The sequence below is a fragment of the Haliotis asinina genome, chromosome 8 (assembly GCF_037392515.1).
Source record: "Haliotis asinina isolate JCU_RB_2024 chromosome 8, JCU_Hal_asi_v2, whole genome shotgun sequence".
Classification (NCBI taxonomy): Eukaryota; Metazoa; Mollusca; class Gastropoda; order Lepetellida; family Haliotidae; genus Haliotis; species Haliotis asinina.
Window position 1 is genome coordinate 27,771,113 of NC_090287.1, and position 14,397 is coordinate 27,785,509.

The 14,397-nt window shown below is 38.8% G+C and overlaps 1 protein-coding gene across 13 annotated transcripts in view; it reads left to right on the forward strand.

The window, feature by feature from the left end:
• LOC137293506 (echinoderm microtubule-associated protein-like 1) overlaps positions 1 to 14,397 on the forward strand; it is an 81,674-nt gene that overhangs the window by 26,658 nt on the left and 40,619 nt on the right. Inside the window, exon 1 of one of the 13 annotated variants that reach the window (XM_067824093.1) lies at positions 4,803 to 5,398. The exons of 11 other annotated variants lie outside the window; for them this stretch is intronic. In XM_067824093.1, the coding sequence (XP_067680194.1) occupies positions 5,320 to 5,398 (79 nt within the window). In that variant the 5' untranslated portion in view covers positions 4,803 to 5,319. Of the gene's footprint in view, positions 1 to 4,802; positions 5,399 to 14,397 lie in introns of those variants that run through there. One more of the 13 variants, XM_067824088.1, reaches the window with a different exon arrangement.

The window sequence follows — 14,397 nt, forward strand, 5'->3', positions numbered from 1 at the left end:
GTTAATTATTGTGAGGGAGTGAGTATTTCTTCTGTTTTTAACAATATCAGAACAATACTAGTATTCTAAAATTTGATAATTTGCACCCCAGGAATAGAACCCAGGTTGTGGTGCACAAGGGATCCACTATCAACTTGTCCGCACTGCTGTGGAAAGTCTGCTTGCATGGAGGAGTTATGGGCCTTGATTCCTCAACTCCAAACAAGACCAAGGTTGCTTCAGTCATAACAGCTGTGCATTCAACCTAGCCTGGCTTTTGACACTAGGTTGCTCTAACCTAGCCTCGTGCTAACTCATATAATACACTGTTATTTACACAACATTATGTTTGTTTGCTTTCCACCAGTTAGGGTTGTATAGTGGCAGACTTTGTGTTAACACAGCCTAACATTGGATGGTGATCTTGGTGACATATATTTGAACAATTTTGAGGGCCCCTTATGAATAAGTGTGACATTATCATGATTTTGTTTTTTGAAGATACTGAACGAGCTCAATATCTATTTATGTGTCCATAATAGCAAAAAATGTTGCATGAAAATTATTTTGAAAGCAACAGGGTACAAATAGGAAGTGAATTTTAAAAATTAAAAATCCAAATCCATAATTGCTTTAAGTCTTCCAACCCATATTCCTTGGGGGCCTCATACATTATTAAAGAAAAAACCCACTGATTTAAAAAGGAAAGACTGATTTATGAGCTATTGAACATTTGAATGTAATTTTCTGGTTGTTTACATCTGGATTAAACTGACACTTGATCATGAAACAGATTTCTTTGTGAGATATTTGATGAGCAAATGTTTCAGTATTTGACAAAGCCCTCCTGATTTGATCAGCCCCTGTGAACTCTGGGTAGTGTCATTTGAACAATCTAGATACTATTTGTTTATATCTGGTTGTACCTTTTGATAACTGGAAATGTTGAAAGCAGACTTGAGTACCAAATGAGAAATATAATACCTACAAAGTCAAAAAAGGCACATGAAGTTAAATGTGTCAAACTTTGATGTGTTGAAATAGCAGATGTCTCAAGGTAAAAATTGGCTTCCTGTGTAAGTACTACGTCTGTAAAAAGGTCATGATTTTGTTGATGTGTTGGACCTCGTAGTCAAAATAATTGCATGGTTTGCTTCACCTTGAACGCAAAAGATTTTTGACTTTGTCTTCTTTGATTAAATGATTTGATGACTGAGATAATTTCGTATTTTTATATAAATCATTGATTTAGGTTAGGAGTGTAGGGAATAAATACTTTTCACTGTTGTATTATGTTTTGTCCACTCACTCACTCCCTCACTCACTCACCCCCCCAACCAGCCAACCAACCCATCCACTCATTCAACCACTCACTCAACCATCTACTCAGGTGTTTCAAACACTGCTGCTGATCAATCGATGATAGTGTTCCTGTGATGAGCATGTCATCATAATGTGATGAGCTGTCATCAGCTGTCACGAAGGTGTCAACATCCACAGCATTTACAGCATGCCTGACACTATCACGGTTTGTGTTCAGATTAGATGTTAGTCTGGTGATAGCCATGCTGTGTCTGGTGTGATAAAAGCCCATGTGATTTTTATAGAAACGTAGCTTTTAGTAGTATTCCAGCAATATTTGGGGGACACCAGAAATGGCCTTCACAAAGGTTGAATCCATGTGAGAAAATCATACTTAGGTTGTTAGCATGACGAATGAACACTCAAACTTGCTATGCTACCCCACTGCCCCATACACAACTAGATGATCACAATAGTTGTTGAACACACTTTTGACTTTGGCTTTGGGTGTCCACACATTTGTGACAGAGATTTCACACCTGGTACCTACACAATGTGTATATGTACCAAGGTCTAATATGTTAAAGATTTGCTAATATATTCATTGTGTATCATCGATTATGCCGAATCAGCCAAACTAAAATGCATTAGTAGGTAACCTGATTCACACGTAGTATACAATCTGCATTGTGTTGCTGATGGATTAAACATTGTGATGTAAACGGAGATGGGGAAGGTATTCACAGAATCTGAGGATGCACATGGAGAGACATAGTTCACATAGCTGATGAAGCAGCTGCACTAGATCCACTGATAAGTTCATTGTGGGTTGAACTGTACCACACATTTACCATGTTATGTAGTTCCTCTGTTAATCGCCCAGGGGCCCATTTCAGAGCTTCATGACTTTATATCTTATTAAGGTTTATGTTGTGAATAGTACATGAGTTAAGACAATCTGATTTGGGGTCCTCAGGGCACAATGCCATCTTGTTGAAGCAACTCAGACCACAGTTCTGCTTAGTGATCATAATTTATACTTTGCACCATGATCACAATATTGAACAGTGTGTTGCCCTAGAAACCTTATATATATTGCTAGAATAGAGTTCTGTTTTACAAAGCTATCCTAGTGGTTACATAAGGTGACCATAACTCCAGAAAGTAGACCTAAGATAGTCTTACCGCTAAAGTTGTTTTGTGCAACAGCACCCTGACTATTAATAGATGTGGAAGAATGTGAAGTCTTACCCACAGAGACACTGAGTGAGTGAGTGAATTTATTTTTACGTCGCACTCAGCAATATTCCAGCTATATGGCAGCGATCTGTAAATAATCAAGTCTGGACCAGACAATCCAGTAACCAACAATATGAGCATCGATCTGCACAATTTATAAACTGATGACAGTTGTCAACCAAGTCAGCGAGCCTGACCACCCGATCCCGTTAGTCGCCTCCTATGACAAGCATAGTGGCCTTATATGGCAAGCATGGTTTGCTGAAGGCCTATTGTACCCCAGAACCTTCACGGGTCCACAGAGACACTGTGACAAGGTTGGTGGTATTAGTTTCATAAACTTAACATTGTTTTTAAGTAGTGTGGAGAAATCATGAACTGTGGCCTCAACGGTAGTCTGTGTTACAGGTTTTCTACAGGTTCAGAAGATACCTTCTCATCTCATTTTCAATTTTTGTGTTCACTTTTTCTGTCAAAGTTATTTATTCTCAGAGAATATCAAAGCAGTGGCTGGCTGTGACTAAGGGAAATACCATATTTGCCATCGTGGCATAATGCTGTTTGGGTGCTTATGTATTAAGAAAAATAACATTACATATTTGACCCACGTGTTGAATTGAACCAGGGTCTGAGGTCAGGACAAGTGAATACACGAAACTCTCGGCTACCATGAGTCTCTGTAGAAAAGAAATGTATGTAGCTCTGTACAGTGGAATAACGGCTCTGTAGTTGGTGAATACGGTAATTAATGAATTGCCCAGATGGTTCCTTGTTATACTTAGCCAGATTTTTCGACCATGGTGCAGGTTAATGGATCAGCCTTAAGTTGGTAACACTGTATGAAGTTTTTGTCATAGTTTTGATCAGTTATGACATACACTGTTGATGGAAGTTGATACAAATGGGCATCTCTTTAGCTACAAGTCTGTGGCACTAGTGTTTCTTGCTTGACTGGCGTTAGGTTCGTTGAGAGTATCTGCTGATGCACCACAACCGTTGTATATGGATTGTTTTGTGTTTCAACTTTGAGGAAGGAGTTCTAATTTCCTGTGTGGTGGTTTGTATGTTGACAGGAGGACGTGTTAAGTTGTAAACTGGAACATCAGATTCAGATTGTTTTGTATATTAAGATAGGTGTGTTACCTTGAAAATTGAAAACAGATTCAAGGAACTAGTTACTATTAGAAAAAGTGATTTCCAAGAAAAACTGAGTGTAATCATTTGCAAATTTTGCAAATTCCTTTTGTCTTCTGAATCAAGTGGAAATGTATTCAGCCGTTTTACAGAAGTTATTCTTACTTTCCATTTATATTGAAAAGAACTGATGCAATGAGGAAATATATACATGGAAATGTGGTGCTTTCAGATTCTATAGAAGTACTATTACAATATCCTGTAACCATGGTAACCATCCTAAAACAAGCAAGTGATCTTCCATTCAGGGCTTGTTAGTAGTTGATTTGCTTCTTATCATTCTGGTGGCTGTAAATGCACATTTGATGAGGGTGGAAATTATATACCATGTTACTTTTGAGCTGAGTACACATGCAGACAAACGTCTGCTGATGAGTGACATTGACAGGTGGGGAAGCACAGATTACTAAGCTCTGTCTAATGAATATGCATAATGAATCAGTTTGGAAAACTATGAACTTAATCCCCTCTGTGGCAAATTTGTATCATGGTGTGAATGGTTAAAGGCAAAAATTGGAGATAATTGCTCATAAAGAATGATAACCTTTGATTTTAGTCACAGTGTTGTGTAGATGGATATGATAAAAACTACCACACCAATTCCTATGTTCAAAACTAAAAAAAATCCACTGAACAATTCCAGCTACCTGTGTATCATAGGCGTGCATTTAAGAAATGTGAATTGACCCTTAATTTTCTGTCCTATGAACCAATGTTGTTGACCGACTAATGGCTCAAGGATAGTGTTTTGTGTGTATTTAGTGAATCCTTTCAGTGCTCAACTGCGGTAAATTCTCTATACTAGTACATCATCAATCGTCTCTAAGCATAAAAGTATTTTTTCTTAGTCAGTGTTCTGGACGATTTGATATAAATCATACTGATTGATTACAGGTGTAAATCTTTTCTCTGTCTACACCCAGTGTCACAACATGTAGGCCTCTTTAAAACAACATGTGTGATAGCTCGTTTATCTTACCTCTATGTATGTTTACGAATTATCCAGGTAGTAATCTGTCCCAAAATTATACGATCCAGGAATTTGATCTGGTGAACAGCGTCATACCTGATTAGTCAAGCTGTGAGTAGGAAAGACGGATAACACTGGTCAACAACACACAAGTGTATAGCAATCTTGATCTGATTCATGACGTTAGTTTCGACTTGATTCCCAAAGGGTAGCTGCTATTGTTCAAGTCAGCACGTCTTGAGTTAACAATCCAAGTCGTATGAAGGCTGTCAAAAATACCAAGTAATTATTCTGGCCAAGTGAGCATGCTGAATGGTAAACTGTGAAAAAACTGTACTGACAGTAGCTGTGACTGATGATGCATAAGTCTGCAGACTGACTGGACTCTGTTTATTGTGTGGTTTTATCATTCTTGATACAGGCTTTCATGAGACGTGTGTAAGGATCTGTTTGAAGTAGTGACTGTCAGTGACGACTGGGATTTTATTGTATGCTCAGGAGTTAAGCCTAACGGATTTTGGTGTGCGGATCGATGCTAGTGGTCGTCGAAGGTTAGTGTGGACCTAATTCCTGTGAAGGGTTTACAGTTGCCTTTGGTCAGCTAACAAGATTGTTTGGAGACCGTTCAGAGGAAAATGTCGAAAGAGAATTCTAGCGCGGATGTGGAGGAAGTATTAGCACCATATAGGCAGTCAGCACAATTGGACAAGAAAGGTAAACATTGTTTCCGGAGTAATAAGACTGTACTATATCAATGAATTGTGTATTTTCTGTGCATGCAATGTTACCGGTATATCCTCCAGAAGTAATGTCTGCTTCATAGATTACATGTAGTGCAGGTGTGCAAATGAGTTATAAAATAATATAATAATAATAATAATAATGCACATTTATAATGCGCCTTTTCCACGCCCTTAGGTATGCTCAAAGCGCTACAGAAATAAATAGAAATATGTACAAAGATGAAGATGGGTTAAATTATGTGAAGTATAATGAGAAAAGGTGGGTTTTCAGTTTTGCTTTGAAACTGTCAAAACTTTTGGAGTCTTTGATATCACATGGAAGAGCATTCCAGAGGACTGGTGCTGTGTAGGAGAAGCTGCGGTGTCCGAAAGATTTCAGTCTGTAGGTGGGTATCACAAGAATATTCTGAGAGTTGGAACGGAGGGTGCGGGCTGGTACATATGGGTGAAGCAGGTTAGACAGGTAGGAAGGGGCCAAGCCACGAAGACATTTATATGTCAGGCAGAGTATTTTGAAGTCAATTCTTGCTTTGACTGGTAGCCAGTGGAGTTCTTTCAGGATAGGAGTGATGTGGGCACATTTGGAAGTTCTACTGATAATGCGGGCAGAGGTGTTTTGTATCCTCTGCAGTTTAACAGCCAGATTGGAGTTAATGCCAGAAAGAACACTGTTACAATAGTCGAGCCTGGATGTTACCAGAGCTCGAACCAGGGCTTGAGTTGCTGCAGAAGTCAAGTACTGGCGAATGTTGCTGATCGACCGGAGATGGAAGAAGCATACTTTGCTCACTTGGTTGACATGGGCATTGAACGTCAAAGAAGAATCAATGTGAACGCCAAGATTCCTCACAACATCTGATGGGCAGATATCCGCATCTGCAACTTTGAGGATGACAGCTTCCACCTTGCTTAGTTGTTGTCTTGTGCCTACAAGGAGAGCTTCGGTTTTCGTGTCGTTCAGCTTGAGCTTATTTGTAGTCATCCACGACTTTATGTCTAGTGTACAGTCAGCGATGCGTTGAAGAGACTCATTCAACTCTGATGGGTGAAAGGATTCCAGAAGCTGTGTGTCATCAGCATAAACATGGTGAGACATGCCGTGATCACTGACAATGTTTCCAACATGCCCTGTGTACAGTACAAACAGAACCGGACCAAGAACCGATCCTTGGGGCACCCCACAGGAGACAGCCACAGCAGGAGAGCGCTCTCTGCCCACAAGGACCGATTGATACCGGTCTGTCAAGTAAGAGGAAACCCACTGAAGGACAAGGTCACACAGTCCATAATGATGCTTCAATCTAGTCAGGAGTTTAGGGTGGTCAACGGTATCGAAAGCCGCGGATAAGTCCAACATGACGAGAGCTGAAATCTTACCCTCATCAGTAGCACGTTGAAGTTTGTCTGTTACCTGGAGCAATGCTGTCTCTGTACTGTAGTACTGCCGGTAGGCAGACTGGAAAGAATCAAGGAGATCATGGCTTAATAGATGTTCTTTGAGACAGGAGTGAACTGCTTTCTCAATGATTTTAGATATGAAAGGCAAGTTTGAGACAGGCCGAAAGTTTTTCAGGTCCTGAGGATCCAGGCCAGACTTTTTCAATAGTGGTCTGACCACTGCCCCCTTGAAACTGTTTGGGAACACACCATTCTGAAGACTTGTATTAACAATCATAGTGATGGGGGAGATCAGCAGGTCCAGGTGCTTTATCAGAAGTTTGGTTGGAATTGGATCAGAGTCACAAGAAGTGGGTTTTGACAAACGAATGAGTTGTACAATATCCTGGGGACTAAATGTTCTGAAATGCGACAGGGGACTACCTACAAACACTGGTTCACTGAAATCGCCGTTACAAGTAAGACCATGACGAATTTTCTCTATTTTTGAGATAAAGAAGGAGTTGAATGAGTTTGCCAGTTCCTTCTGTTCCTCTGCTGGAGTCTGAGTATCTTGGTCTCGTCCCTTTCCAAGCAGTTTGCCCATGAACCGATATAGGGATGCTGGCTTACCCATGCTGTCGGCTATGCTCTGGAGACAATAGTTCCTTTTAGCTGAAATAATCAGGTGTCTGGTATCATTGCAACACTGCCGATATATTTGCCGATGTATCTCTAGCCGAGTACTACGCCATTGTCTCTCTGCTCTGCGCCGAATACACTTCGAGTGACGTACAGTCTCATCGTACCATGGGGCATGAGGACGAAGGATCACAGTCTTCTCAACTGCAGGAGCGTGCTTATCCAGAAGGATTATATAAAAGGATAGGATTGAGGACCCAAGTGGACAGTTCACATAATTATGAATGAGTTATGCTTTTATTGCATAATAGCTGGCAATTTGTCCTGAACTAGTAATGATTTTGTCTGTCTGTGGCTTTTATCAAGAGCACTGTCTGCTTGTGTCTGTTGTGATCATGCAGTAACATGTCCGTCAGGCTGGAGGTGGACAGTAACTAGGAAGAGAAACTTAATATTATGTAACACTTATGACTGAGTTGAAGGTTTTGGAATGAATGTTTGAAAAGGCGAATTCTCTTATTTATGTCATGTTAAAAATGCTGAAAGCAAACTGTTTGATGCATGTTGGTAGTTAGTATGATGTCACATGGATTGGGAAAGGCAGTGGCCATGAGCCATTTTGCACACTGGAATACAAAATGGCCCATTGAAAATTGGAAGTTTACTATTGATACAAGGGCAGTGGCCCATTCTAAATTCAGAAAATGGCTAGTAACGCTGAAAATGGCTCATTGTCAAAGTTCTTTTTCGTAATCCCTGTTTCAGACGTTTAGAGGTAAATTGTAGTGGTTTGAAATCGAAGTGAAAAGGACATTTTTACCCAACGAAAACTTCGTAAGTAATGATTAGGAATATATAATTCATTACCTTTTAGTGGGTGTGTGCATGCAGATGTTTGTGCATGCATGCATATGTGTGTGCATGCATGTATGAGTGTGTGAGTGATGTGATGCTGATGTTGAGTGTTGTATTGTTTCTGCAGTTACTTATCCCGGTGTGCAGGAACTGTTAAAGAATGGATGAAAGATCTCCAGGGATAAGTTGTATTCATGAATAGAAAGTCACACATGAACCCAATGCATACTTAATGAAGGTTTTATTGCTATTTACCTATCAGAACTCACTGGTTTCTAATACTGTGAATATGTATCAGTTGGCAAAGCCAGATCAGTCATTCTTCTCTTGAAAGTCTACATCCCAGAATAACTTGTCTTTATGTTGGCAGACCTTTCGCATTATCTGCGCTTTCAGAAACTGTTCCCCACATTGTCAAGATGGTGAATGCACATCAAAACTTCATTACTGGCATGTATTTGTGATTTAGTAGTTACTGCAACATACCGTTCATCTATGTGTAAATTGACGTCTGCTCTTGTTACATGTGACCAGCAGCTGGTGGAAATGGGTTTGGATTCATTAATACCTGATTAAAATATGCAGAGTAATGGTTTAATCTTTTCATTGTGAAACACATTGTGAGATTATTGTCCAAATGTACAATTTGTCATGCATTTTGACATTCTTGTCTACAACCCTAACGAGCCATGATGGTATTCCAGCATAGAAATTGTGTGAGGCTCTTATGATTAGGGTAATGGTGTGCCGTGATCATGTGAACTGTTGTTGCTTTCAGTCACTGGCCAGTACCTGTTATTTATAGGGCTGCCAAAGACCAGGTTCAATTCCTAATGGGTATACCGTGTAATGCTCATTTCTTGTGCCCCTTGCTTTTATATTGCTGGAATGTTGCTAAAACCACAGTCACCATGTACAGTCCTGTTAATTGCTTTAATATTCTTCAAATAATATTTCCTGACCCATTCTTTTTGTAATTTGTGTCGATAGAAATAGAAACCTGACATTATTTGTGATGCTGTTTTGAACATCTCGACAAGAGTATACTTTGGATGTAATGTACAGAGTTAGTCATGGAGCCTGGGGGTGATGCATTAGCCTGGAACATACACATTAGCTTAACATGTAGCCTGTATCAAAGTGCCTAAACCACATTATTTCCCCTACTGCCCCAGCCCTCCCTTTAATGCTAAAGCCCAAAATGAAAGAAGCCTAGATTTCCTCAGGTTCAGGTGAATCTCCCAACTCACAGGATATCCTTTTGAATTTAAATGGGTTTATTTGTTATTATCAAAATTATATATATTCAGGGACTAAGTGTGAGTCTACTTTTCATGCTGCAGACCTTGTTTTACAATATTATTAAAGCAGTGTAAGACGAAACTAACAAAGGTGATAGGATAGGGTAAAGATCCGACATCAGACAACCCCATAGGTGTGATGATGTTAAATCAAATCATCAGTCATGGCAATATCTTGCCATTATCTGACTAATATTCTCTAGTAGACACCTGCCCTAAACTAACAATGAAAGGCTCTTGATGGTCATTCGTTTGGGTGTGACTTGTCAAGGAACCCCCAAATAGTGTCTGTTTCCAGGGACTGTTTTGTGAAAACTGGATGAGATTGTTTTCACAGAAACTGACAGTTATTCCATGCATACAGCCTATTTCTGTGTCCCTACATATAATTATTCATCCATTTGAGTTGTGCCGGCCTATGTATGTCAGTTGTAGGCACTACTCACCCATGATTTACAGCCGGTATAATTGTGCCCTATATTGATTTGAATTATCTAGCCCCACTACTGTTGAAGTAGCCAGTGTCTGGCAATGTAACAGACGTTCATCCTTGAGAATTGTACTGGAAAACTTAAACAATTCAGGGGACCAGTTGGTGCATGTAAGGTGTAGCAATTTGATATGCAGAGTTATGCACCTTAGTTGTAGCAGGACTTCTGATTATTTTTATCCCAAAGTTACCCAGATTATGATCTGTGCATTTCACCAAGATGGTATTCTGTAAAATTCAGGTGTTCTTTCACTCTCACTCTCTCTGTCCTCTCTTCTCTCTCTTTCTCTCTCCCACTAAAAGCCAAGTTTCACTAAATGAATGGACTGAACTACCTTTGTATACCTGAAACACCTTTACACAAAACATGGGGCTGGGACAGACGGCTGTAAGTCTTACATTTCTGTTTGCCATTCACAAGCATAAAAGATAATTTATCAGTTCTCATGTGTATTTACAGTCTCGATCATAAACTAGGCGGTGTAAAGCTGGCTGACTGTTGGTGATTATGTTAATGAAGCCTGCCTATGTGGTTTTACAATAGTAAGTCTATCCAGTGTATAAACGCTATACTTTAGCTAAATCCTACAGTATATTGTCAGCAAGATGTGTAACAATACTTGAACATTGCCGTTCTTTATGCTGAGGATCACATGTTCATGTGGGAATACAGTTCTTACCCATCATATATAAACATTTGTTATTACTCTATTAATAATCTTAATATCCATATTAATCCATATCAGTTTCAGTGATGGTCTAGAATACTGACCTGATAAAGTTTCGTCAGATAATGTGATCTGAAATACCTTTTCACTTGATCACGTGATCTATATGAATTTGTTTTCAATTTATTTGGGACCGTGACTGCTTAATGCATAAAATGTATGTCAAAAGAGCTGTTGGTGAGCTCTTAATGTAAGGACAAGTACCCCTAGAGGAAGTCATTTTTGATGGCTGTTTCGCATAATAACCTCACCAAGTAAAATACTCTGTATAGCGTGAAGCTGTGCAGGCTGAAGAGCAATCCCAAATTGGTTATCTGCTAAAAATATTATTACCAAGTAAAGGGCGCCATATATACATCAAGTCATGAAGTGCTGCTGTGTAGATACTACTGTTAAACAGTTGATTGGAGCATTAGCTATTGGTGACATATCAGAATAGCAAACAGAAATAACTAACTTTAAACTGTCTTGTACTCGCCACGAATTAGGGCAAGTTAGGTGTAAAATTGAGTGTCCTCCAAATGAAACAAAACATCAGTAAAAACAAACTCAAATCAGATGTTGTTTACGTCGTGTTGTTCGGATTCTTCTTATTTGTACGAAAATATTTATTGACATTTTACTAGCAGAAATTAGTCTGGAACTTTTCTGTCATAAGGTCCTTGAAACCTGGAATTTTTAAAGGATTTGAAAGAATATGGCAGGTTGTAACTGAGGCATAATGCAAAAGGTTCAGATGGCAATCTGTTCATTATTGATATACACTTAGACTCTTCGATTCTTGCATAGATCACGACCTGAGAGAGATTTGGTGTTTATGGCAGTGTCGATAAACCAATTTTATGTTACGATTATTGAATGACCAAGCAGCAGATGTCCTCCCTGGTCACGTTCTGGATAGCATCCTTCTGAGGCTGTGACAAAAACTGTTTGGCAGACTGGAACACCTCAGATGAAATCTTGTCTGATGTACATGGTTCATTTTGGGTAAGGACATCGTGGAGGTTCACTGACAATGCCTAAGTACTACAGCAGCATGCTGATACTGTCAAAGTCACAACCTTCTCTGGCAAAAGCAGGTTTGTAAATGACTTTCTTGATAAAAGAGTTGGGAAACAATGTCCTTTCAACTAAGAAATTCTTGTCTTGAATTTTCAGACATCTGTATGAAAATGTGAAAGTTATGACTGTTGTGTAGCATACCTTTTTTGTCATTGTCTTAAGTCTTAAAGTAATTGCCCTTAAAGTAATTGCATAATGCTTAAAACAAGACTTGCGCAGATTATTGCTTAGCAACCATTTGTTCATTTAGTCCCAAACATAAACCATGAAACCAATGCATTAATCCAGCTAGCTACTCCTCTGCTTATCAGACTCAGAATACACTTGTTATTCTTTATGATCTCACTTGGCTGTTGTAAAATTCAACCTTAGAGCTAGGACTGTTGTAAGTCTGTGCAAAAGGTATGGGTGTTTAAATCTCTGTTAAGGTATGAATGTCGTTAATCTGTTATAAAGCAATTGGGTTCACCTTAAAGGGGAAGTGTATACAAAAAAAATCACTTGTTTTCTTATGTCAACCGATGTGGATATTGTTAATTACTTAATATCTTTGTTTGAAAATATACACTCATTCTTCTTACAAAGAATTTATAACTGGCACCGTAAGTACTGAAATGATATTCCATTACCAGGCCTCTGTTTGCCGAGCTAAACAGTCCATAATTACCGCACTTTGATTATGATGTAATTGGTGCCTGAGCTGATTTAGACTGGACTCCTGTCTAGTCCCAAAGCCAAAACTGACACTAATCACTTGAAAACACATGTGTAAAATTACGAAAGAAGCATTACAACTGTAAGTGTAAGCAGCAAGAACTAAATGATCGTGTGTATTTTCATTCATAATGTCACCTCAATGAAAATGTCAAATATTTATAGCAATGTTGATGTACATATGACATCACTACTGGGAAGCAGCTTTCTCAAAATGGCATGATCATCGACATGAGTTCGCAGGACGTTTGGAAGGAAACTTTTGTTGTTTCGAGCAACATGTATGCATAAATATTACATGAAAGTAATCAAGAGCAATAGTCAGAAATGAGGAGAAGTGCCATAATCGTTGTGTGTGAGTTTGCGTCACTCATGGCGTCACACTTACCACAGGCAAATTGCAGTGCAAATGGCGTTGTGCAAAATATGACCAGTCTTCTCATACTTGTATGCAAGTGAAGCGAGCAAAGGTTGCCTGCGTACTTCCCCCACTTTGGTTTGAAATATCGCCTTTTTTTCATCATTAGTGCTACAGTTTGGATGTACATTTACAGAAGTTTATGTTGTGTTGAATCGTGGAAATAATTAGAATACGAATATTTTGTTATTGAACTATCTCTTGTAATGATGCTCTTCTGATATATGTTCAAGTGTTTGCAATGAGTAGGCGAATAGATCACTCACAGTATGAGAAAACGACACACAGTATAAAATCTGAGATGGTCTTTGTTTACATTTTTAATGAGTGGTCCTTTCACTGCGCAACACCTGATATATTTTGCTAGATTTCTTTGAGACACCTGGTTTTGGCGACAAAGACCATTTGTCGTTTTATTTTGAACTGTATGAAGATTCATGTAAGGAAGGTGTTTTGGATATAATGGGCAAAACATAACAGGCATGTTTTTTAAATGTGATTTTGTAAACACACTAGCTGACAGTTCACTTTGATGTTCATGTAGTTTCCTAAACATTCTCATTGTTTCTTGGTTTCATAGACGATGTTTCGTAACAATCACAGGTGATTTGGCCAAAGAATGAAAATACTGTTAATCTCAATGGCACGGTTTTCTTTTTTTTCTTGTTCTTTTTTTTCTGTTTTTCTTTTTGAAACAATTCTCAATGTGAAATTTGACATTTAGATTAGGACATACTATGAATTAGGAAAGACGCAATGCAAGTTGATTTAGTTTCAGGACTGGCTAGATTTATGAGCCAACTAATCTTCACTAAATTCAGTGGGTGGATGATATCATAGAAAGATGAATTTCAAACAGAATTCAAGACTGCAAATGGTATCTTCGGGATGTATTTGGATATGGTTTCGACATCAAAGCAAAGGTTGATGAGGAGGGACATATATTTTATGATTTATGAAGCAATGTACCAAATGTTCGCTGATGGCAAGCTAGATGTAGTGCTTATATATACATTTCAGTTTGGGTGAAAGAAGTTACCTTTGGTAAGAATACCGACTCAGGTTGAACATTATATAATTTGGTTACGTGGTAACACTTTTTGTACAGTCTAATAGTGTAGCCGATCACATTAGCCAGCTGACGACCAGGAAACAGTAGCCTGTGCATCGAGACACAAGAACCCCATGTATACCTGCACTATGTGAAATGGGTCTAATAATGTGTAACGACATCATTTGGTTATCATTTGGGCACCAATGACATCATTTGGTTATCATTTGGGCGCCAATGACATCATTTGGTTATCATTTGGGCGCCAATGACATCATTTGGTTATCATTTGGGCGCCAATGACATCATTTGGTTATCATTTGGGCACCAAT